At 41.6% G+C, this 27174-nt stretch overlaps 1 protein-coding gene across 1 annotated transcript in view; it reads left to right on the top strand.

Annotated features, from left to right (window-relative positions):
* Nucleotides 1-27174, top strand: part of LOC126215133 (F-box/LRR-repeat protein 7-like) — a 123693-nt gene that overhangs the window by 78501 nt on the left and 18018 nt on the right. Inside the window, exons 5-6 of the mRNA XM_049941797.1 lie at nucleotides 8776-8961; nucleotides 19030-19209. Coding sequence (XP_049797754.1) covers nucleotides 8776-8961; nucleotides 19030-19209 — 366 coding nt within the window. The remainder of the gene's footprint in view (nucleotides 1-8775; nucleotides 8962-19029; nucleotides 19210-27174) is intronic.

The raw sequence follows: 27174 nt of genomic DNA, 5'->3' as shown, positions 1-27174 counted from the left end.
TACATACTTCATATCAGTACAGCGACTGCAGTGAACTTTGTGATTTAAGTGAGAATTATTTTGTCCCAGGCTGAAATCCAGTCCTTTGTCCTGCATAATGGTAAACAGCGAAAGCCATTATTATTATTATTATTATTTTTATTATTATTATTATTATTAGGGAGTGTCCCCATCGGAGAATGATAAGCAGGTAATTTTCAATCTTTCTTAAGGTTCTTATTTTCCCAATATTTCTTCATTTTCTCCCTGAAGACCTCCTTTCTTTCTTCGGTCCTCTTTGGTTGGTATGGTTTTGGTTCTTTCTCTGGAGTAAACTTCCATTTGTGAGTTTTGTTTCTGAATGCATCCCTGTCTGATATGTCAGTTTTTGCTTTTGTCAAATCCTTCTTGACTTCAGTTATCTAGGGTATTGGTGCTTTAAGTCACGTCATGTAGTCCAATAGACATTCAGTTCATCTGTTTCCTAGTAATCTGTCTAGGTGTCCATAGAATTTCATTCGTCTCTTTCTGATTCAGTTTCCATGTTTGATACTTTTTCTATTGTCTCAATGGGGTGCAGTCTGTATCCATATTGTGTCCCAGAATTCTTCTAATAATCTTGCCATCTACTTTCTTGTAAATCTAGTTTTTGATTCAGCGGGTGTCTTTCACTTGCATATGTGACTGTTGGTTTGATTACGATGTTGTAGTGTCTGATTTTAGTGCCTTTAGACAGGCATTTTTTGTTACACAAATTTTGAACAACTCTGGATGCTTTCTTGATTTTGAGCAACCTGTTTTTTTGTGCTAATTTTTTTTTCAAGTTCTGTTGGTTCAATAATTTAAAAAAGATACTTAAAATGTTTGACTCTGTTGATTTCACTACAATTTGTTTTAAGTTTCGGAATATCTAACTTGGAACAGATGAATTCAGTCTTCTCAAAGGAGATTTGCAGGCCACCCTTCTTGGCACATTGTTTGAGGGTCTTAATTTGTTTTACTGCTGGTTCTTTTCTTCTCTCTCTCTCTCTCTCTCTCTCTCTCTCTCTCTCTCTCTCTCTCTCTCTCTCTCTCTCTCTCTCCCCCCCTCCCCCCCCCCCTCTCTCTAGTTAGTTAGTTCGAATCATAAAGTTATCTGCGAATGCTAAATATGGAACGTTCCTTGACCTCTTCCTAGTTTGATTGGCTTCCAAAAGTTTTGTTTTCTTAGTTCCATTTCCACTGCCTATATGTGCATTGTCTATGTACTGGTTAATCTCTTGACACTGCCCATTAAAGAATGTGCAACACTCGGTCATGTGTCTGCGCTTCTTACAAGTTCGTGCGGAAGATCTCTTATACTGCAGGGTAATCCCATCAGGTAACATCCAGTATTTCAAAGTGTTACGAAGCACTATTGAATGCTTTTTGAGGTATGTCTTGTTCACAAAGATTTTCATTTTGGCATTATTTTCTCATGTCCAGTAAACAGTGTCTGTATACTTCAAAAACAGTTTAAAATACGGGAAGATACAAAATAATAATTTTACATACTATACCGAGCTACATGAACTGTGTACAGGCTGCACCACAGATTGGTCAGGCATTGCATATGCACAGTATTGAATGCACACTTCACAAAAGCAAGAAAATATTATTTGTGAGGAGATACCCAAAAGAAACCAAACTTATTATGTTTTAAAAACAAAGATTATGTGACTTACCAAACGAAAGCGCTGGCACGTCGATAGACACACAAACAAACACAAACATACACATAAAATTCAAGCTTTCGCAACAAACTGTTGCCTCATCAGGAAAGAGGGAAGGAGAGGGAAAGACGAAAGGATGTGGGTTTTAAGGGAGAGGGTAAGCAGTCATTCCAATCCCGGGAGTGGAAAGACTTACCTTAGGGGGAAAAAAGGACCGGTATACACTCGCACACACACATGTATCCATCCACACGTATACAGACACAAGCAGACATATTTAAAGACAAAGAGTTTGGGCAGAGATGTCAGTCGAGGCGGAAGTGCAGAGGCAAAGATGTTGTTGAATGACAGGTGAAGTATGAGTGGCGGCAACTTGAAATTAGCGGAGATTGAGGCCTGGTGGATAACGGGAAGAGAGGATATATTGAAGAGCAAGTTCCCATCTCCGGAGTTCGGATAGGTTGGTGTTAGTGGAAAGTATCCAGATAACCCGGACGGTGTAACACTGTGCCAAGATGTGCTGGCCGTGCACCAAGGCATGTTTAGCCACAGGGTGATCCTCATTACCAACAAACACTGTCTGCCTGTGTCCATTCATGCGAATGGACAGTTTGTTGCTGGTCATTCCCACATAGAATGCGTCACAGTGTAGGCAGGTCAGTTGGTAAATCACGTGGGTGCTTTCACACATGGCTCTGCCTTTGATCGTGTACACCTTCCGGGTTACAGGACTGGAGTAGGTGGTGGTGGGAGGGTGCATGGGACAGGTTTTACACCGGGGGCGGTTACAAGGGTAGGAGCCAGAGGGTAGGGAAGGTGGTTTGGGGATTTCATAGGGATGAACTAAGAGGTTACGAAGGTTAGGTGGACGGCGGAAAGACACTCTTGGTGGAGTGGGGAGGATTTCATGAAGGATGGATCTCATTTCAGGGCAGGATTTGAGGAAGTCGTATCCCTGCTGGAGAGCCACATTCAGAGTCTGATCCAGTCCCGGAAAGTATCCTGTCACAAGTGGGGCACTTTTGTGGTTCTTCTGTGGGAGGTTCTAGGTTTGAGAGGATGAGGAAGTGGCTCTGGTTATTTGCTTCTGTACCAGGTCGGGAGGGTAGTTGCGGGATGCAAAAGCTGTTGTCAGGTTGTTGGTGTAGTGGTTCAGGGATTCCGGACTGGAGCAGATTCGTTTGCCACGAAGACCTAGGCTGTAGGGAAGGGACCGTTTGATGTGGAATGGGTGGCAGCTGTCATAATGGAGGTACTGTTGCTTGTTGGTGGGTTTGATGTGGACGGACGTGTGAAGCTGGCCATTGGACAGGTGGAGGTCAACATCAAGGAAAGTGGCATGGGATTTGGAGTAGGGCCAGTTGAATCTGATGGAACCAAAGGAGTTGAGGTTGGAGAGGAAAATCTGGAGTTCTTCTTCACTGTGAGTCCAGATCATGAAGATGTCATCAATAAATCTGTACCAAACTTTGGGTTGGCAGGCTTGGGTAACCAAGAAGGCTTCCTCTAAGCGACCCATGAATAGGTTGGCGTATGAGGGGGCCATCCTGGTACCCATGGCTGTTCCCTTTAATTGTTGGTATGTCTGGCCTTCAAAAGTGAAGAAGTTGTGGGTCAGGATGAAGCTGGCTAAGGTGATGAGGAAAGAGGTTTTAGGTAGGGTGGCAGGTGATCGGCGTGAAAGGAAGTGCTCCATCGCAGCGAGGCCCTGGACGTGCGGGATATTTGTGTATAAGGAAGTGGCATCATTGGTTACAAGGATGGTTTCCGGGGGTAACGGATTGGGTAAGGATTCCAGGCGCTCGAGAAAGTGGTTGGTGTTTTTGATGAAGGATGGGAGACTGCATGTAATGGGTTGAAGGTGTTGATCTACATAGGCAGAGATACGTTCTGTGGGGGCTTGGTAACCAGCTACAATGGGGCGGCCGGGATGATTGGGTTTGTGAATTTTAGGAAGAAGGTAGAAGGTAGGGGTGCGGGGTGTCGGTGGGGTCAGGAGGTTGATGGAGTCAGGTGAAAGGTTTTGTAGGGGGCCTAAGGTTCTGAGGATTCCTTGAAGCTCCGCCTGGACATCAGGAATGGGATTACGTTGGCAAACTTTGTATGTGGTGTTGTCTGAAAGCTGATGCAGTCCCTCAGCCACATACTCCCGACGATCAAGTACCACGGTCGTGGAACCCTTGTCTGCCGGAAGGATGACTGTGGACCGGTCAGCCTTCAGATCACGGATAGCCTGGGCTTCAGCAGTGGTGATGTTGGGAGTAGGATTAAGGTTTTTTAAGAAGGATTGAGAGGCAAGGCTGGAAGTCAGAAATTCCTGGAAGGTTTGGAGAGGGTGATTTTGAGGAAGAGGAGGTGGGTCCCGCTGTGACGGAGGACGGAACTGTTCCAGGCAGGGTTCAATTTGGATAGTGTCTTGGGGAGTTGGATCATTAGGAGTAGGATTAGGATCATTTTTCTTCGTGGCAAAGTGATACTTCCAGCAGAGAGTACGAGTGTAGGACAGTAAATCTTTGACGAGGGCTGTTTGGTTGAATCTGGGAGTGGGGCTGAAGGTGAGGCCTTTGGATAGGACAGAGGTTTCGGATTGGGAGAGAGGTACCTCCATTATGACAGCTGCCACCCATTCCACATCAAACGGTCCCTTCCCTACAGCCTAGGTCTTCGTGGCAAACGAATCTGCTCCAGTCCGGAATCCCCGAACCACTACACCAACAACCTGACAACAGCTTTTGCATCCCGCAACTACCCTCCCGACCTGGTACAGAAGCAAATAACCAGAGCCACTTCCTCATCCTCTCAAACCCAGAACCTCCCACAGAAGAAACACAAAAGTGCCCCACTTGTGACAGGATACTTTCCGGGACTGGATCAGACTCTGAATGTGGCTCTCCAGCAGGGATACGACTTCCTCAAATCCTGCCCTGAAATGAGATCCATCGTTCATGAAATCCTCCCCACTCCACCAAGAGTGTCTTTCCGCCGTCCACCTAACCTTCGTAACCTCTTAGTTCATCCCTATGAAATCCCCAAACCACCTTCCCTACCCTCTGGCTCCTACCCTTGTAACTGCCCCCGGTGTAAAACCTGTCCCATGCACCCTCCCACCACCACCTACTCCAGTCCTGTAACCTGGAAGGTGTACACGATCAAAGGCAGAGCCATGTGTGAAAGCACCCACGTGATTTACCAACTGACCTGCCTACATTGTGACGCATTCTATGTGGGAATGACCAGCAACAAACTGTCCATTCGCATGAATGGACACAGGCAGACAGTGTTTGTTGGTAATGAGGATCACCCTGTGGCTAAACATGCCTTGGTGCACGGCCAGCACATCTTGGCAGTGTTACACCGTCCGGGTTATCTGGATACTTCCCACTAACACCAACCTATCCGAACTCCGGAGATGGGAACTTGCTCTGCAATATATCCTCTCTTCCCGTTATCCACCAGGCCTCAATCTCCGCTAATTTCAAGTTGCTGCCACTCATACCTCACCTGTCATTCAACAACATCTTTGCCTCTGCACTTCCGCCTCGACTGACATCTCTGCCCAAACTCTTTGTCTTTAAATATGTCTGCTTGTGTCTGTATGTGTGTGGATGGATATGTGTGTGTGCGAGTGTATACCCGTCCTTTTTTCCCCCTAAGGTAAGTCTTTCCACTCCCGGGATTGGAATGACCGCTTACCCTCTCCCTTAAAACCCACATCCTTTCGTCTTTCCCTCTCCTTCCCTCTTTCCTGATGAGGCAACAGTTTGTTGCGAAAGCTTGAATTTTGTGTGTATGTTTGTGTTTGTTTGTGTGTCTATCGACGTGCCAGCGCTTTCGTTTGGTAAGTCACATCATCTTTGTTTTTAGATATATTTTTCCCATGTGGAATGTTTCCCTCTATTAATTCTTATTACGTTTTAATGTATTTATTCATATTTTAAGCTCAAGCCTTCAATCCCTTTCAAAGTATTCCCCACAAAACACATTGGTCTAATCTTTTATTCCATTTTTCAAAACATTGTTTAAATTTAATCTTTTGCAATGCTTGGTAGCTCCACCAAAAAAAGACTTCTCTTTCAAGTCTTTCTTCATTCTAAGAAACAAAACAAAAAAAAGCCTTTGGGGAAAGATGGGATGAGTGTGGAGGGTGAGGAATGGGTCATACCATTTTTGGCCAAGAATTGTACAGAGCAGGGTCATTTTCATGATGGAAAAACTAGTCACTCGACTGCAACAAATCGGGTCATGCTGCACAGTCTTTTCAAAACTACCAAGTGGAAATCTTGGTTAACTGTCTGACCCTGCAGAACAAACTCTGAGTGGACGACTCTTCTCACACTGAAAAGAGAAATTGGCATTGTTTTAATATTTTATTTCATCTAAGCAGCTTTCTTGGGGTGATCCAAACTTGAAGTCTTCCACTGGTTTGATTGTTCCTTTGATGCAGGATCCAAACCACAGCACGAAGTTTCGTCACCTGTGATAATTTTTGGAAAAAAAAAGTTTGGATCATTTTGGGACTCTTGTTTCAAAGCACAGCATGCTTCTACTCAACTTGAGCAGTCAGCGGTCGTGGCACAAATATGACAGTGACCCTTTTCATTCTCAAATCTTCTGTCACAGTTTCCAGCACTGATACTTCAAGACACTCCTTGCAGATTGTCAGTTTCTTCAGTGGTCCGTTGTCGATCTTCATTGATGATTGCACAAATGTTTTTAACATTTTCGTACATTTGGCTGTGGAAGGACTTGCACAACAAGGTTTGTCATCAATTGAAATTTCCCATTTTTGAAATGGAAAAACCACTCAGACACTTGATTTTTTTCCCATAGCATTGTCATTGTATGCTGTTTTTAACACGTCAAAGGGTTTCTTCTGTTCAACTTTTTCTGGAATGGGGAGGGGGGGGGGGGGAGACAGAATTTTACTGTCTCGCACACTGTGCACAAAAATCAGCCACTGCAAAAACAACAATCATACGAAACAGTTGACACTACCATCTCTGCCAAAACTAGTCCAGACCTTCTTCAGCGACAGCACTTTGGAATGTTTTCTCCATGCACTCCTAATGGCAAAATGTGGTACTACAAAAGCTCTGCCCACCAAAAAATTTGTTCAGTTTCTTTTGAGTACCCACTTGTATGTCTGAAGCATTAGTATTACGAGCTGGCCAATGCAAACACTAAATCACCACCAACTGATTTTGCTCAAAGCTGAAGCATTGACTCGCACCATTACTGATGTCTAACATATAGTAGCATAATTTTGTTGGTTAGGGATGGTAATAAGGTATTAATGTGTTGGCCTAGAAACTGAAAGGTTGCAGCATCAACTCCCAGTTGAAGTGTGGAAAATTTCTGTTAAGATTCACCAGGAACAACAAACACAGGTTTCAGATTCCACATTAAACTGTGGCTCTTTCTGTGGAATTGCTGGGTAGGTAAGGGAGCCAAGTCACTGACTTGGCATGCAGTTGAAAGACTTGCACCAACCTGTTGAGCTACACAAAATTATCATTATTGTTGTTGTTAATAGGTTGGTACATAAGTTTGTAGCGTTTTTGCTTTGCATGTTGGTATTCTGCTCACTGTCGGTTTATTTGTCGATTGTCATTTTTTATTTGTGGTTGATTATTGCTATTTGAATTTATGTATTGTCATTTGGAGATAATGAGTGGAGCTGTGGATGCTAGAAAATGGAGTGCAAAGTGGAGAAATTGGAACGTTTCCAACAAATTCTTCTGTTTGAGTCCAGTTGAAGAGTGACAGTAGCGGAGGCAGCCAGAAACATTTGTGTCGTGTATGGAGATAATGCCATTGGACAGAGCATAGCAAGAAAATGTTTTCTCATTTTAAGGAGATTGTTTTGACATTGCGGAACAAATTTAGCAGCAACACGTCTCATGTGCAAATCCTCACTCAAAATCCGCCGGCACGAGCTCCAACTGATTCCTGTCCCTGCTGAAATTTGGTCGATCGTTTGGCGACGATCCTCGTCGATATTTTGGAGGACCTTTTCAATGTTCTCCTCATTTCGCGATGTTGAAGAGCGTCCAGAACGACCTTGGTCTTCAACGCACATCTCACGACGTTTAAAGCACCCAAACCACTCGAAAACCTGTGTGCGGCTCATAGCGTCCTCCTGGAAAGCTTCCTGAAGCATTTGGTGTGTCTCTGTTGCAGTTTTTTTAAGCAAGAAACAAAATTTCACACACACACACACACACACACACACACACACACACTCTTTTAAGTTGCCATAACGACTTCGCAGAGGTCAGAGAAACACAATACCACACTTGCACGTTCAGCTCTACACTGACGCCGTCTGCACAGCTGTTTCATGAAGGTCTCTACTAACACCGTCTAGCGTGAGAACCCTGCACTACGTCTACAAGTGGCAGCGCCCTTGGAGTCCAGTTTCTTCTGGGTCCCCCCTCGTAACCATCACTGCTGAAATTTATTATCAACAGCTAAGATGTCTTGCAGATGCTGACCAGGAAGAATGTGTGAAGTGATATTACTCCATGACAATGCTTGCCCATTCTACTAGACTGACAAAAAATGCTATCCAATAGTTTGGAAGTCATACTGCACCCCCCTTACTCACTAAGTGCCCTCAGATTTTCACTTTTTCCAAACATCCTTCAAGGAACTTCCTTTCCGGATGAAAATGACTCTGATCATCGATCAATGAGTTCTTTGTCTCAAAGCTATGTAATTTCTACAGCTGCAGAATTGAAACTTAGGCCAGCATTGGGTGACTTGTAAATAGTGAAGAAGAATAATCATCGATAATATAAAGTCTCTGTTATGCATATTTGTTGTGTTTATTAAATTTATGGAAGGACGCTATGAACTTACGCGCCAATCCAATACTATTGTATACTTTGTTAATAATGTGTGTACTTTCAGTGAAAATTAATTATATTGATCCCGTATTTCTCTAGCATGTCATGTAAGAGTCACATTTGAACATGATAAAATTACGTTTGGAATATATTCACCATTAATTTAGAGTTACAATAAGTGGTGCATTATTTCTGTGGACACTTAAAATGTGACACGAGGAAAATGTTTTCACAAGGCCCTTTCTGTTGTTACACAGGTCTGTCCTGCCATTATTGACTGTCTGTGCTGACAGCTTGGAACGTCTGCAACTTTTCTATTTCTACATAGTCCACGATGGAGCGAGGCAGGCGTTTACTGCTGTGGGGCAGCTGAAGAACTTGAAGGAACTTAAGATGCCGATGCTTGAACCGTTACCACCTGGCGTAGCTTCTCTGGCATTTACGTACGTTATGTGACGAATGCACACAATTTTTATGAATTTATAATGTATTGGGAATGCAGTATATATTAAAATTTCTGCAATTCCACTTGGCGGGAGTGGTTCAAATGCAATGAACTTTCAGCTAATTGTACGCCGGTCTGACTCCTACATTGCCGCTCCTATATAGCTGTGCTTTTGTCTTGGCAGTCTCTTCATTCTGTACCTGCTTTGCTGGCTGGGTCACATGCTGTACTGGACTGATGGCCACCATAGGCATTATGTTATTTTAATTTATGGAGCCTTTGCTACGACAAGATTCCAGCAGACATGCCAACTCTCCCGATTTAAGCAGGAAACTTCCAATTTTTCCTTCTTCCTCCTGATTTTTCCTTCTTCCTCCCGATTTTTCCTTCTTCCTCCCGATCTCCCGACCATGAAGACCGATCTCCCGATTTTCAGAGCAGTTTCAGTACTTTCCTTACTATTTGAAAATCGTGCTCCTTCGATATAATGGTGGATGACAAGGTGTGGCTGCTACTTGTCTATGTTAATTTGGAAGATTCATGCGGTGGCTGTCAGGAGCGGCAGTAGGCGTAGCTCTCGCTTCATATCTACAAGGAAGTAAGGAACTTATCGTTGGCAGCGTTCGGAGACAAATGAATACCTTTCAACTAGAGCCAATTTCCTCCGCTTCTGGTAGCACCAGCACAATCGTAAAGTTATTGTGGACTGGGAGTAGTCGATAGTTGTTCTGAGCGAAGTGATTAGCATTGTTGTGTCTACAAGGCAGTGTTGCCAAGTTGGAGGATTTCACCCTAAATTTAGGGGGAATTAAGCTGCCTAGGGGGAAGTTAGAGCGTAGAGCGATAAATGTTTCAGGGGAAAAAATATTTAGGGTTACTACCTGCTCCTCCGCTCGACAATTTCATTCTTGACTCCCTTTCACCGGTCTCCCCCTCCCCCCTCTCCCTCCTCCATTCACTCGTTCACTTACCCGACGGTGTGATAAATTATTTAGGGGAATTTGAAGTGCAATATAGGGGGAAATGGTGCGCCAGGATTGGTATCACTGCTGCAAGACCATTGTCTAGAATGTAGGGCCATTGTGTTCTCGGTTCTGCTGCACGATTTGTGTACTCTGTAGTAGATGTTGGCTGCGTGTCTTGGAAGTGTTAATTATTTTTCATGCAGAATGGCGAAGAAATACAATGCAGTGTTCAGAAACGTGTATAATGAAGAGTTTCCGTGTTTAAGTGAATCGAGGAAGAGAGAAACTTAACACATTTTGTAGTGTATGTAGATGTGACTTTCTAGTGGCTCATGTCAGGAAATGCATGTGCAAACTAAAAAACACAAGGAGAGTGTCCGTAGTGTAGAATGGAACCAAAAACTCAACTTCTTGTGTAATCCCCAAAATGTAGATTCTGTGACAAATTCGGAGGCTTTATTTACCTCATTTATTGTAGAGCATAACTTGACTGTAAACTGTGCAGTCGGCCAAAATTCTCCTGATTTTTCACTTTTGAAAGTTGGCATGTCTGTTCCAGTAACCACTCAGTACCCTAGCAATAGGTTATTGAATATTATGAACACCTGCTTAATAACCTGTAGGCCCACCTTTGGAATGCAGTACGTCACTGATTCTGCATATCGTGGACTCGAAAGTTTGTGGTTAGCGGACTGATGATTTGTGTACGAGGTAATGGTGCCTGATAGCAACCCAAATGGTTTCCACTGTATTCACATCGAGCAAATTTTGTGGCCAAGACATAAAGTGACTACACTATCGTGCTCCTCAAACAACTGTAGCACAGTTCTGGCTGTGAGACACGGTGGAAGATGACATCACTGGCAGGGAAGACATGGGTGTAGGTGGTCCACAGCTGTCAGCAAGTCTCTGAGTGCTACTGCAGGTCCCATAGCATAATGCTGCTCCCACCAGCTTGTGTCCTTGATGTGGTGCACATTTCGAGCCACCGCTTGCGAGGAAGCTCCTCGATTGGCCTCAAAAAGGCCGAGTGCACCTCGCTTGCTGACAGCACGACAGACCCAGACAGCGACCCATCTCAGAGCTAGGCCCAGCCTGTGCTTAACTTCAGTGATCTAATGGGAACCGGCACTACCACTCCAGTAAAGCCGTCGGCTCACGGACTGTGCTGTCGAACGTTAACGTTGAGCGTGCCGAGTTCGACGTGCTGCTGAACGCTCGGGAACGATCCGACTGGTGCATACGGTACGTGGGCCCCGACGTGGTATACTCGATCGCAACGCACTCCAGCGGCAGTTGAGGGATGTTTCTAGTTCGTAAATCACACTGTTTACTCAACGGGCGCGCGTAAAATTCCCACGTTAGCTCTATTAAAACGCACGTTTCCTACATCATCCACGAAAGGGAAACTACCGTGTCCAGTCAATAAGGACACAGGCGTATAAAAGTTCCATTACAAACGGTGCATTACAATCGATTAAATTTCGGGCATGCAGCCGCACAAATAAAATTCCTCCACTGATATTTCGGCCGCGTATCGTATGGCCATCCTCAGAATGACTCACAAGCTTGTGACTCACTATGAAGATGGCCGGACGATACGGCCCAAAATATCAGTGGAGGTAATTTTATTTGCACGGCTGCATGCCCGAAATTTAATTTGGAATACTTCTGCGCATAAGATAAATGTTATTTCATCATTCCCACATTTTAGTAAAACCCAAAGGTCAGTCTTACTTGTTCCTACCCAGTAGCAGAATCTTTGCAACATGTGAATTACAAAGCATAAAAGAAAGAGGAGCAAAATATCTTTATACAAGTAGCGCTAGCTGTCCTGTAGATTTAGCCAATCGAACAAAGTCACCCCTCAAAAATAGGTGAACTTATATTTATATTAAACTAATAATACAGTATCAGAACCTAATAAAAACGCATATGTTAGGAAAAATAATTTGGAAGTGTTAAGACACGAACCACCGCCGCAACAAACAGCTCATTCCAGGAAAGTAATGCTACTCATTACGCTAAACCAACATCAGACCTTCCGTATCTAATCATATTATGTTACCAGTTGCTGAAAACCTTAATCGTAGATACGTTACTAATTGAAATTTAATTATAACTAATTGTACCAAGAACAATGCGTTTTGGTTGAATCTTCAGTGTGTCGCTGCCTTCGAATAGCCTACTCTCATAATACGCAAGTTAACAATAATTCTTTTTCCACGAATATGATGTTTCTCATTATTTTATTGGAACGAATCACACAGTTAAAAACGGGTTTTCCGTTGTTTCTCAATTTGCTGGTGCTCAGAAATGGCATATATATGTATAGGCTTGAAATGAATGCCAATATGGCACCTCCCAACTCTGTACTTAAAGGAGACGGCGTGCATGTGACGTAGGTGGCATTGTGCCATCTCATTGGTCAACGCTCAGACGCACGCTCAGAATATCTGACATGCCAGATATTGCCCTGCACATTCAGAAAGACTCCCGAGCGTGCTATTCCACGCTATGATGTCAGAAACTTGGCACGCTCAACGCTCAGATGCACGGTCCGTGTGCTGACAGATTAAGGCCGTTGCCCCAATCACTTACTGCTCAGTGATGTCATTCTATCACTTTCCATAGATGCTCACTACAGTAGCACATGAACATTCAACTAGCAACGCTGTTTTCAAGACATTCATTCATAGTCTCTGGGTCAAAATAATATCATGTTTGTTAAAGGTACTTATGTCAGTAGATTTCCCCATTTGCGGTCTATGTCATCGTTACAATGATTCACCACCTACAATTGATCCACCAATATACCTTCCTTATCGTGTTACATTCCCACAATGTCAGTACGTGACATCCTACCTTTTGGTAGACAGTGGTCATAATGTTTTGGCTTATCAGCGTAATTCAGTGCCTGTTTGCAAGAACATAGTATCTCTCACCAACATTTGAAAAATCTCGTCATTATATTTGGTACATGAGAGATGACAATGGAGTACCCCTTGTCAGTACATAAAATGATGATATCTTTGTCTTTTGCCAAGTCTCTGAGTGCAGTCCTATCTGCTGAGGCGGTGTCGAGCTTCGTGGATTGAGACAGAATCAAAATGTGCCATCGCACTATGTTTTACAGTTTATAATTAATCGTAACTGTTTCCAAAATGTACAAAAACAATTACTGTAATGTTATTTGCCATAATAAGAAATTTGGAAAAGGGTGAGATTTTCACCATGAAAAGTGCATTTTTGAATAATAGAAATCATGAAATAGAAAATATGGAACAAAATGTTGTTATGAAAGAAGACAATTACTAGTACATCCAGGTTCAGATGACCTCTTAATTTACAGAAAATATTACCTCTCTTGATGAACTTATGATTGATGAAATATAAAAGCAGTGTGTTCAAAAAAAATTATCATCAAATTATACAAAGTAAAATGTTATCTTAGCATAATTGAGAAGTGTTTTTTCAAAACTCAATAAATGCCAAAATAAATAAAGTAATTAATTAATTTTAGGAAATGTGTTTTTTAATTATCACACTGAAATATTATTTACATAAATGAGATAATTTAACGTTGACAGAGCTTCTGTAGCCACGATTCTGCTTTCATGTTTGATCTTTCCAGAATTATTCATTCTTTATTTCAGAAAGTGGGACAAAATTACTGTATAGTATCTTCATTTTCATCATCATTCACACGAAAGTCGCCGATGTGGCATCAACTAAAAAGACTTGCAATACGGCGCCCGAACCCTGAAGTCTTTTTAGTTGACGCCACTTGCAACTTTCATGTCAGTGATGATGAAAATGAAGGACACACAACACCCAGTCCCCTACTAGGAATTGAACCCGGATCCCCTTGCATGATAGGCGGTAACGCTACTGCTGCGCTACAGAGGCGGACACAAAGTAAATAAATGCAAAGACAGAAGTCAAAAGTTTAGTTAATCTACACATTCAAATTGAATTTTTTCCATTTCTTTCTTATCTTTAGGATTAACTACAAAGAAAGCTACTTTGTTGTTCATTTTACATCGAAATACTACAGTATAACATTTTAGTGCCATACTTTTCCAAAAATATTATATAAACAGAAATGCAAAATAGCAACAGACATTATGGAAATAAAATACAAAATACTAGCAACAACAGTACTAAACGGAAAATCCATTGATCATGTTCAACAATATCCTTACAAAACTGTTATGCTCCTCTTGGTATGTTAAAATGCTTCACAAGTTTTAAGGTACACTATTTCTTTTCCTTACTAACCATGTTGATCTTTTCAAAGGAGGCTGTGTTCCCACTTCCTGGCTGCAGTTTCTGGATTTCCGTATCTCGACCTCTACCAGGACTCCATTATAAGTGTCCAGTACTGAGAACAATACCTTCTACTTAAGACTTTTCATAAGCCATCAGTTGCTGAGCAGTTATTTTGGAAGGCATCTGTTAGTGTGGTGGACTTAAGACCTTTTGTTTCCTAAACTTGACAATGCTGTGTTGTTGCAGCGCTTTAACGTATTCAGTCGGTGAAAGAATATCTTCCTTTGTCCTGTAGTCTTTATCCACACTACCAAATGCTCTGCCAGGATCATAGTGTGATCACGAATGTGTTTTCTTTCCTGAAGACTATTAGTGTGCACATTGTTACTATATTTTTATTTTGACTGGTGCAGGAATTGGAAGATAAATAAATTTCATTTGGACCATTTTCTGGCAAGGATGCTTCAAGGTTTCTGAGAAAATCCGATAGAGCAGAGGCTCCGTGGTTGCATCTTTTCAGTGCTGTTTTAAACTAGGTATAAAAAGCAATCCCTTCCTTAGTCTGTGCTTGGGAATCACTCATAATGCCTAAATTGTATAGCCAAACCTATCTTGAATTTATTAATGAATGGGGAAGCCACTTTAGAGCAAAACCACCATCTAGACAAACATTGCATGACATACGAGATAGATTTGAAAAACATTAATTTGTTACGAGTGCACCAAGATCTGGCTGCCCAACAATTGTCACAACTGAGGAAAATGAATTGTGGGTATGTTTAACTGTGACCCAAAGTCCGCAAAAATCGACCAGATGATTAGCATCTGAGCTGGATTTATCACGAAGGTCAGTGCAAAGAATGTTACAAAAACAGAAATTTAAAGTTAACATTCCACGTTTACAATTTGGGTTGCCTGAAGGTGATCCAGATCGACATCTTCAGTTTTGTGAATTGATACTTACCAACAGAAGCATGATCCTAATCTGTTTTTATTACAGAGGCCAACCGGCTCTCTGACCGAACACGCTGAGCTACCGTGCCAGCATACTAGTATACTGACAATCGAAATCTTTAGTTAGAACAACCACTAAATCGACATGGTGTGAGTGTTTGAGCGGATTATTGTTATTTGGTGAACGTATTTGAAGGAACAGTGATAGGAGATAACTATTTGAATATGCTTCAGAGTTATGCAGTACTAGAACTTACGTTGAAAACTTTCAAGAAATTTACTTACATCATGATGGTGCTCCACCACATTATGGCAATATTGTCCGCGATTATTTAAACAAAACTTTCCAAATAAAAGTGATTGGTCGAAGGGCAGATACTGACATGACTCCACATTCACCAGATGTTACGCCCATTGATGTTTTCCTATGGGGAAAGGACTCTGTTTATTCTCAAAAGCCTCAGCCCATTGCTGAACTAAAAAAAGACTACATACATGACACATTTCATGATTTGGACAGTGATACCACACTATGCCATAAAGTATGTAACTCTTCCATAAAGACTTCAAAGATGTATTAAGGAAGACGGAAAAGAGTTTGAACATTAAAAATAATTGTAATTATTCAGAATGAGATTTTCACTCTGCAGCGGAGTGTGCACTGATATGAAACTTCCTGGCAGATTAAAACTGTGTGCCCGACCGAGACTCGAACTCGGGACCTTTGCCTTTCGCGGGCAAGCTCTCTACCAACTGAGCTACCGAAGCACGACTCACGCCCGGTACTCACAGCTTTACTTCTGCCAGTACCTCGTCTCCTACCTTCCAAAGTTTACAGAAGCTCTCCCGAGTTCGAGTCTCGGTCGGGCACACAGTTTTAATCTGCCGGGAAGTTTCAATTGTAATTATTGTTTGTATTTGGAATGAAACATAAATTTTATCTTTTGTTTAAATCAGTGTCCAGTTACTTTTGTGCCACCCTTTGTATCAAAACATACTTTAAACACATTTGGATTTTCCTCCTTCCTTGTTGCATAGAATTTTTTGCAAGAAGTTTGTGCAGCCTGTGGTTTGTTATTAATTGATTCTTTTCCTCCAGTTCTTGTTCTGTTTGAAAGTCTGTCTTTGGACATTCCTAGTGTTGCATCAAATATTGCAGTACATGCAAGTACTGTGCGCCCATCATTTTTCCTGATCAAAACAGTACACTTCCTTTTTGCTTCTTTCTTGATGTTTCTTCTTCCTGACAAAGCTGGCCGGAACTGAGCAATAATCGAGAGTTATTTTTGTTGTGTATTCTGTTAATTTATTTCTATTGTTGGTTCGGGTGGCAGGTACTTTCTTAGAGTTTACGCTTCTTTTTCTTCTTCTTCTTTTCCAGAAAACTCTTTCACGTTATTATTCTGCTTTGGCTCTTAGAAGCAAACCACAGTTTGTGTTTATCTACTTCTGCTTTATATGGCTGAGAGCAAATATCGAGTTTCGCAAAAGCTTGTTTTCAGCATGTGGTAACAACAGTAAATAACGTCTTCTGACAAAACCATTTCAACAGATTGTGCATGGCAAACAACTTTATTTGTAACCAAAAAAATCTAAATTTTGAAAAACTGAGCATGTTATCTTTGAAAAGATGCTCTTCAATCTTTGTGTTAGATGAATAATGTGTGTGAATACACAACTATAATGGAATGGAGTGTGTAAATAAAGAGTGTCACAGCACTCAGAGACTGCAGACATACAATTTGAGTCGGTATCTATGTTGTGAGGGAAGAAAAGTTTGTGCATGAACTGAGGATTTTTGTGATGTTTTCTGATTAATCCTTGGCTATTAGATCAGCTGTGCTAGTCACACTGTAATGTCATTAACCTATTACGATGATACTTTGTACTGGAGAAATAACATGGCACTAAGATAGTGGGCATGTGGTACTGTAAATACAATGTCAATAATGAACTCTGAAGGCCACATGCTGCAGTTTTTACTAATGTACAGAGAGACCAAATTAACTTCTTTCGTAACAAGTACAGTAACAGTTTTTCTGTACAAAACCAAACTACTAGACAAATGTTCTCTTACTGGACAAACTTCAGCAACCTCATTGGTGATTGGCTGTCATTTTATGGCCGTAGTTCTGCAGTGGTGCAGATCTGACCGACCTATCTTCACTTATTTGTCTTCCACCCTGTATAATGATCTTCACATATCTAAGTGTTTACAATTGGTAATTACACAAGTATATCTAAAATCATTTGAATTAAATCTTTGATATCTTTGAGACTATTATAGTTACAAATACAGGATGTTCCATTCATCTGATGACTGCACACATGGCATATTAGATGGTCGGCAGCAAGCACTCTGTTGACCAACAAATCAGACACAGTATCACCCATCTACTACAGCAGTATTAAATTTAAAGCACATGGAAATAAAAGCAAGGAGATGCTGGAACTGCTTGTCATTGTTTTTCGCACATTTATGTCTACACAAGAAATCATTCATCATGTAATATAATTCTCTTTGAGAAATTGAATTAACTGATTTGCAGATGTTATCCTTGAGTTACAGTAAAGTGCGGATTTATTATGTAAACTTTATCCTTCATTGCTCTCCACAAATGCAGGGTTAAATCAGGACTTTGAGTGAGCCAGGTATTGTTGCTAATGACTCTGCCGTGGAACACATGCAAACAAACATTGGCTGTAAGAGCCCTTGCTGAATCTTGTTGAAAAAATGTGAAACTTCAATCTCTTTCATTCAGCTCATTAAAAAATGTTTTGAACATATCTTCTATAATTAACTGTGACATTAAAAAATATTGGGCATATTATTTGGTCATCACTAACTGTGCACCATACTCATATTTTCTGACCGTGAAAGTGTTCCTCTTGAAGCAGAATAGGTCTGTCAGTGCTCATTGTTGACAGTTTTGGGAATCAGAAAACCCTTGTAAATGAAATTGAACCTTGTCTGGAAACATAATGAAGTAAGGATCCATTTCACTTTCATACATTTGTTTGAAAATGCATTTGCAAAACCTAACCCTGTGCCCAGGATCACTAGGTTTAAGTTCTTGCACTACTGTTACTTTAGAGGACCTTTGCTCAAGTAACTTAGCAGCTGTTCATAGAGAGATGCAAGAAATTTGCATTTGCTGTGAAAGGCGTCAAAGAGACTTTTTAGGGGAATTTTCCAGACACTATACAGTGTCATCTTGAGCTTCTGTGAGCACTGTACGTCGTCTATTATGCTTCTTGTCATGAATACTTCCCATTTCACAAAGTCTATTCGCTCATTTGTGAATTGCATCACGACTGATTTTGAACACCTGGAACAAACGACCTCTCACCAGTTGAGTGGGCTCTGTACCCATATGAATCATAAATAAACACTCATTGTGGGATGGAATAATTCAGTCTTGGCATTGTTGCATTCACAGACTTCACTGTTACACTCATTATGTTTGTTTCATTGTTCAAAAGATACTGTCTGAAAAGGCCATTCAACTGGCCTTCGCTGCTCCAGTGGCCAGAAAAAAAAAACAACCCCATGTGTGGTCATCAGATAAATGGAAGATCCTGTACAACTGCCTGAGTTTTAAGCGATCTAACAATTCTACGTGGCCCAAACTGGGTAGTGCATTGTGAAATGTGACATATCTCCAAACACCATAGTAGTGCTGCAACTTAATTCCTTTCACACATATTACTACAGAGTGGCATGTGAGTAACGTGTCGAGGTTGTAAAATTTGGCAGGTAGGGTGTGTTATCACTCTGTTAGCAGATAATGTTAAATTGCTCTTTCTAATATTTTCGATTATGTAGACAAAATAATATGCTACAACATAAATTATGTACTTCATTGTGTTTTTAGCACTGGTGGGCTACCAAAACTGAGAGTGCTGGATCTACGAGAAGGGTTTGGACTGGACGATGAGACGTTAATTGCCATAAGCCGCGGCTGCCCTGCTTTGCGGAAACTCATTGTCAGAAATGGTCGGCTGTTAACTGATGTTGCTTTCTCCGAGATCTACCGTCTGGAATATCTTGAAACGTAAGCAGTGTTGTTGACTTTGCAATGTAGTGCAGACAGAGGAACAGTCTGAGTAATCAAATTGTAACTGGTGAAGCTAGTGATACTTGCTTCAATTACTTGCACATGTGGTGACTGAAATAGTGCTAAGAATTATTAAGTCGTTGCATTAAATGGAAATAATCTGCTAGCGATGTCACGAACACCATGCAAGAAACGTCTTAAACTACTTGTAGTATGCTATTTGTTTGGATATGTAAGTGATTATACAGGGTGTATACAACCCGGGAGATCCGGGAAAAACCCGGGAATTTTTTCATCCGGGAGAAAACTGGGAAAAGCCCAGGAATTTTTTCGAATTCCGGGAATTTTCCATTGTTTTAGTTTTCAGTTAAATTTTCGTAATTTTGACCGGTAAGAATTGATACTCTAAGAAAGGATATTACTATATCGTGTTACTGCAAAATACTGTAGCAATAAAAGATGAATGAGAGAAAAAAACAAAAACAAAAATAAAACTTAAATTGCAAAGGAAATACGCCATATACAACAACAAAACACAGTACTCATACATACAAGCGTCTGCCAGCAGCAAAATGTGTCAAACGCTTTAGGAAGACTATGCAATGCTTCATAACAACAAATTGCCTCCGATGAACGTGACATCAACTGTTTATATTAGAGTCGTTATAGCAGTTACGAGCAGGCTCATGCGCATGCGCAGTTGAGTATCAAGTATTGTCCCGGTTCGGAACTATCATAGATCCTGGGCAGAAGTGGATAGTCTCCATGTGACCTGTGTTTACATTATATTGTGATCTTGCTGCTTCCTCTTCGTTAATGCTCTCGTGTCAAATGAAAACAAAAGGGATTTCTGTGGCCGGAAGCTATCAAGTGAATTAAAGCGCATTCACATAATTACGGAAGGCAAAAATTTGTTATTAGGTTCAGATTTTATTTTATTTCCACCTTTCTAACAGTCAAGCATGAATCCCCTTGCAGAACAATGAAGTTGTTTTTGTCGGTTTGCTAAAGAAATTTGGCTTTTATTAATCTTTTCCGCTGAGGTAGACAATGTATTGGAAATTAAGTGTTTAATTCCACAGTACTGGCTTGTTTCAACTGTTCGCTGCATTTCAGGTGCACGTTTTCATCTTCTAGCACGTATGGCATGAAGCCATTATAAAGAACCAAACATGAGATAATACAGTAGTGGTACTCCAAGAAAATTTACATCCCGAAAACCACACTGAAAAGTTTATAATATCATATCGAGGACTACTTCATTGGGAATGTTGACATATGAATGTGCACTTTAAGTATGTACATTAAATGTGCACATTCTGATGCTTTTGGGATATCCTCTGATGTCTTATTTCTTTCATGGCATAATGTAAGTTCTTTTAATGTTTTACAATTATGAACACACGAGCCTCCTACGTCATCGTAGCTGCGCCTGTCGTCTGGCACTCTCTGGCAAATGCTGAAATGAGCCTATTTCTAACAGGTCCCGGGAAATATTGCGAATGGTGGCTTGAAAAGCGTTACTTTCAAAGTAAATTTCCTTTTACGCAAGTTGAACTATGTGCGAGAATGTACGATGAATTTCGTAAATCAAACAGCATTTGACTCTCATTTAAAAATCAACTCTTTGATGATGAGCCATTCAGAAGAATTTCGAGCCCAGCAGATCAGACATTTATGTCGTTATTAAAAATTTTACTGGCATATTTGTGTGATGTATCTTAAAGTGTAACTCACGCAAAAAGATCAACATTATATGTGGAAGTTTAGCTTCTCTCACAGCTTATTAACCTTAGAGACCAATATTATATGTGAAAACTTTTCTTTTCTTGTAGTAACACTATGTATACCAATTTAAATATGTCTGCTTGTGTCTGTATATGTGTGGATGGATATATGTGTGTGTGTGTGTGTGTGTGTGTGTGTATACCCGTCCTTTTTTCCCCCTAAGGTAAGTCTTTCCGCTCCCGGGATTGGAATGACTCCTTACCCTCTCCCTTAAAACCCACATCCTTTCGTCTTTCCCTCTCCTTCCCTCTTTCCTGACGAAGCAACCGTTGGTTGCGAAAGCTAGAATTTTGTGTGTATGTTTGTGTTTGTTTGTGTGTCTATCGACCTGCCAGCGCTTTCGTTTGGTAAGTCACATCATCTTTGTTTTTAGATATAATTTAAATAATTAACTGTTTTTGTTTCTGTGTTTGCACTACTTAACAGTGATTTGACTAATTGGCTGACTACATCACGTGTCCTATGCTCTGAATATCCGCTGTCATCAGCTGGTGAGATCACGTGACATGAGCTATGACTGGCTTGCCAAAGCACATCGCAATTTCGATTTAAATGCTTGGGAAAGTAACATGAGTGTTTTGATGGAATTAGAATTTATACTTTCTCATCAAAGATCTTTCCAAAGCGTGTATTTTTCCCTGAGTTTCGTTTTGTAAAGTGCTGGGAAATTCTGCGCCCGTGTATAAAACCGTAACCATTCAAAAGATTGATAAGTTTTACAGTTCCGAGGGAAAATATACTGTCACTTAACACGGAAAAAGTGTGTTTTGACCCGGAAGAGATTGTACTTTTAGTCGGGAAATCCGGGAAAAATCCGGGAATTTTTTTTCCTTATCCGCGTATACACCCTGTTAGACTTAAATGCAACTACACAAAAATTAGGTAGAAGTAACTCTGCCTACATTATGTACATCGTCGTCATCATCATCATCATCATCATCATCATCATCAGTGTTCTGCCCAGAAGCAAGGTTTCCTGTGGTAACTCTCTACGCTCTTCTGTCTTTGCCATCCTCTTCAGGTCCACACAATTTTCCCTTCCCTTTTGTCTTCTGTCATCTTGTATTTCCTTCTTCCTCTCAAACTCCTCCCATGAACCAGACCTTTCAAAGCTTCTGTTAACAAGCACTCCCATCTCATGGATTTTCCCTTCCTTTCTCTTATAACATGCAGCGGACTTCACCTCTCATCTGAGTGTCCGTGTGTCTGCCGCATAGAGTGCCATACTCCAGACAAAACACTTGTCGAGCCTTTTCCTGAGATCTGTATCTAGTTTGCCACACAGTAATCTCCTCTTTCTATTGAACACCTTCTTCGCTATAGCAGTGTGAGTTTTCACTTCTAGGTGGCTTCAGAGTCTTCAGTAATCGCGCTTCCAAGAGATTTAATGTCCTTATTTGACTAAGAACACCTTTTCCTATCTTAATATATGTCAATCTCCTTCCTTTGCCAATCAACATACTCTTTGTTTCTGCTGTACTGATTCTCATCTCGTATTCCACACAAGCATCATTCAGATTATTTAGCATTTTATTTACAGTTTGTTCACTTTCTGTCACTAATACTACGTCATCAGCAAATTCTATGTATCCTATTCTCTTTCCACCAATACGCACTCTTCTTTTTCCATCTAAGCTTTTCACAATAATCTCTTCCAGGTATAAGTTGAGCAATAAAAGGGAGTCTAATGCCCCTTCCAATGCTGCTTCCTTGAGACATTCCCAATCTTTATTCTTACTTTCTGTAAATATACACTACTGGCCATTAACTTTGCTACTCCAAGAAGAAATGCAGATGATAAATGGGTACTCATTGGACAAATATGTTATACTAGAACTGACATGTGATTACATTTTCACGTAATTTGGGTGCATAGATCCTGAGAAGTCAGTATCCAGAACAACCACCTCTGGCCATAATAACGGCCTTGATACGCCTCGGCATTGAGTCAAACAGAGCTTGGATGGCGTGTACAGACACAGCTCCCCATGCAGCTTCAACACGATACCACAGGTCATCAAGAGTAGTGACTGCCATATTGTGACTAGCCAGTTGCTCGGCCAGACGTTTTCAATTGAGGACAGATCTGGAGAATGTGCTGGCCAGGGCAGCAGTTGAACATTTTCTGTATCCAGAAAGGCCCGGGCAGGACCTGCAACATGCAGTCATGCATTATTCTACTGAAATGTAGGGTTTCGCAGGGATCGAATGAAGGGTAGAACCACGGGTCGCAATACATCTGAAATGTAACGTCCACTGTTCAAAGTGCCGTCAATGTGAACAAGAGGTGACCAAGACATGTAACCAATGGCACCCCATACCATCACGCCGGGTGATACGCCAGTATGGGGATGACGAATACACGCTTTCAATGTGCGTTCACCACGATGTCGCCAAACATGGATGCGACCATCATGATGCTGTAAACAGAACCTGGATTCATCCGAAAAAATGTCGTTTTGCCATTTGTGCACCCAGGTTCGTCGTTGAGTACACCATCGCAGATGCTCCTGTCTGTGATGCAGCGTCAAACGTAACCGGAGCCGTGGTCTCCAAGCTGATAGTCCATGTTGCTGCAAACGTCGTCGAACTGTTCGTGCAGATGGTTGTTGTCTTGCAAACGTCCCCGTCTGTTGACTCAGGGATCAAGATGTGGCTGCACGATCGATTACAGCCATGCGGATAAGATGCCTGTCATCTCAACTGCTAGTGATACGAGGCCGTTGGGATCCAGCACAGCGTTCCGTATTACCCTCCTGAACCCACCGATTCCATATTGTGCTAACAGTCATTGGATCTCGTAACAGTCATTGGATCTCGACCAACGCGAGCAGCAATGTCATGATACGATAAACCACAATCACGATAGGCTACAATCCGACCTTTACCAAAGTCGCAAACGTGATGGTACGCATTTCTCCTCCTTACACGAGGTATCACAACAACGTTCCACCAGGCAACGCCGATCAACTGCTGTTTGTGTATGAGACATCTGTTGGAGACTTTCCTCATGTCAGCACGTAGGTGTTGCCACCGGCGCCAACCTTGTGTGAATGCTCTGAAAAGCTAATCATTTGCATATCACAGCGTCTTCTTCCTGTCGGTTAAATTTCGCATCTGTAGCACGTCATCTTCGTGGTGTAGCAATTTTAATGGCCAGTAGTGTATGTAGTATACAAATTCTCTGTCGTTCCAATCTACTACTTTCCTCTTCAAAATATCCATCAGCTTGTTCCATTGTAATCTGTTGAAAGCTGTTTACCAAATCAGTGAAAACAGCATAAATTTCTCTACTTTTCTCAATATATCTTTCCCTTGTGATTCTTAACAGGCCAGTATCATCTTGTGTTCCTTTTCCTCTTCTAAATCTGAACTGTTTGTCCCCAATCCTTCTGTCCGACTTACCATGTAGCCTTCTATTTGGCACTCTCAGCAACACTTTAGTGGGATAAGAAATTAGACTAATAGCCCATTTTTTGGTATTTCTCTCTTTCTCAGTTGGTATCATTACCATTGCAAGAAAATCATTGGGCCATTCCCCTTTGTCTTATACACTATGTGATGAAAAGTATCCGGACACCCCCAAAAACATACGTTTTTCTTACGAGGTGCATTGTGCTGCGACCTACTGCCAGGTACTCCATATCAGCGACCTCAGTAGTCATTAGACATTGTCGGAGAGCAGAATGGGGCACTCCGCAGAACTCACGGTCTTTGAATGTGGTCAGGTGATTGGGTGTCACTTGTGTCATACGTCTGTTCATGAGATTTCCACACTCCTATACATCCCTAGCTCCACTGTTTCCGCTGTTATGGTGAAGTGGAAGTGACACATACAGCACAGACGCGTACAGGCCGACCCCGTCTGTTGACTGACAGAGACTGGCGACAGTTGAAGAAGTAGGCAGACATCTATCCAGACCATCACACAGGAATTCCAAACTGCATCAGGATCCATTGCAAGTACTATGACAGTTAGGCGGGAGGTGAGAAAACTTGGATTGCACGGTCGAGCGGCTGCTCGAAAGCCACACACCGTGCTGATAAACGCCAAACAATGCCTCACTTGGTGTAAGGAGCATAAACATTGGACGATTGAACAGTGGGAAAATGTTGTGCGGAATGACGAATCGTGGTACACAATGTGTGTGGTGATCTGATGGCAGGGTGTGGGTACGGCAAATGCCCGGTGAACGTCATCTGCCAGCATGTGTCGTGCCACCCTCCCAGGAGACACCGCCTTATCGTAGGCACCTTCAGTGCCGGGCGGGAGGGTTTGCGCACTGTGACGAAGTCGAGAGCTGTGCAGGTTGTAGCGTAGCTACCGGCAGGGTCAAGGAAGCCGGATTGGTCAGACAAAGTGTGTCCCACAATGTATTGGGGGAGGGGGGGGGGGGGCTCTATAGGCGTAGGGAAGCCAACCCTCCTAGGGGAGTAAACCTTAAAAAAATCCAAGTCCTCCAAGTCAGGGTTGGGTGTGAGGCTAACAACCCCACCCCAGAAAAAAGTGCTGTTTCGGATACTATACACGTGCCTTGGAACGGATAGGATTGCCTGTTGATGACCTGGCAAGAAAAATAGTTAAAGAGAAGGAACACGAATATTTGGATAGCCACCTGGAATGTGAGGACACTCAAGAGGCGTGGCAAGCTACAAGAAATTGGGAATGAACTAGATAACTATCAAGTGAAAATAGCAGCAATACAAGAAACTAGGTGGAAAGGGCAAGGAATAATAGCATCGAAGGAACATTTAATGATGTATAGCGGTGGAGATAGAGGCCTTTATGGCACTGGTTTCTTTCTACATAGGTCTATGAAGGCTAATGTAATTGGTTTTACGGCAGTAAGTGACAGAATGTGTTCTCCAAGGATAAGGGCAAAATTAATGAACATTACAATAGTGAATGTCTATTATGCTCCTATGGAGGAGGCAGATGAAGTAGCAAAGCATATATTTTATGCCAAATTGGAAGAAGAAATTGGTAAAATTCAAAGGCACGATGTGAACATATTTGGAGACCTAAATGCAAAAATAGGGAAAGAAGAGGTATATGGAAGTTTAATAGGAAAGGAAAGCCTACACAATGACAGTAATGATAATGGGCTCAGACTGATAGACTTTGCCAGTGGGAAGAACATGATAATAAAAAGCACGTATCACCCAAGGAAAGATATTAAGAAATGTACATGGGTATCACCAGACGGGAACACGAGAAACCAAACACATCACGTACTCGTGGACAAAAGGCATGCATCAGATGTTATGGAAGGTAGCAGCTGCAGAGGGGCAGATGGAGACACAGACCACTACTTAGTATGAATTAGATATAGGCAGAAGATAGATTTGATAAGAAACCAAAGGAATAAGATAAGACTGAAACACAATATACAAAGACTCCAAATGGAGGAAACATAGGAAGAAACTAGAAGAGATATTGGAAGCAGGGAGAAACACAGGGAATGAAGATAATGTGGAAACTAAGTGGGAGTTGTTGAAAACTGCCATTAGCGTAGCTGCAGAAGAAATACTGGGCAGAGAACTACGCAAAAAGGTGTTTATATGGTTCGACAAGGAATGCTTAATGGTAATACACAAGAGAAATGAAGCGAGGCAGAGAATGTTGCAAAGGAATACAAGGTTAGCAGCAGAAGAATACAGAGAAAAGAGGAAAACATCGGATAAGCTTTGTAGGGTAAAGAAAAGGCAGCATGAAAGGAGAAGGATAGAGCAGATGGACGAAATGGAAGACAGTAAAGACATCAGAAGGCTCTATGAAAGAACAAGAGATTTGAAGAAAGGTTTCCAACTGTGAGCAGTTTTCTATAAGTATAAGAATGGAAATCTAATTTAGGATAAAAGCAAAGTTCTAGAAAGGTGGCAGAAGTATTTTACTGAACTGCTTGACGGGAAAGAAGGAGATAAAGAAGAAGTAACCGTGATTGAGAATGAAAGGGAACAGGACTCACAATTGGAATTAGTCAGATGTAGAGGATCGGGAAGAAGAAGTAGTACCAGAGTTAGAGGAAGTGAAGAATGCTATCAAGAGCCTAAAAAATAATAAAGCAGCAGAAGAAGACAGCATAGAGTCTGAATTATTAAAATATGGGGGAATGAAAATGGAGCAGGCAGTCCATGAATTGGTAAAGGAAATATGGATAAAGGAGGTAATGC

The sequence above is a fragment of the Schistocerca nitens genome, chromosome 12, assembly GCF_023898315.1.
Source record: "Schistocerca nitens isolate TAMUIC-IGC-003100 chromosome 12, iqSchNite1.1, whole genome shotgun sequence".
Taxonomy (NCBI): domain Eukaryota; kingdom Metazoa; phylum Arthropoda; class Insecta; order Orthoptera; family Acrididae; genus Schistocerca; species Schistocerca nitens.
Note: the sequence above shows the minus strand (reverse complement) of the source record. Positions and strands in the feature narration are given on the sequence as shown.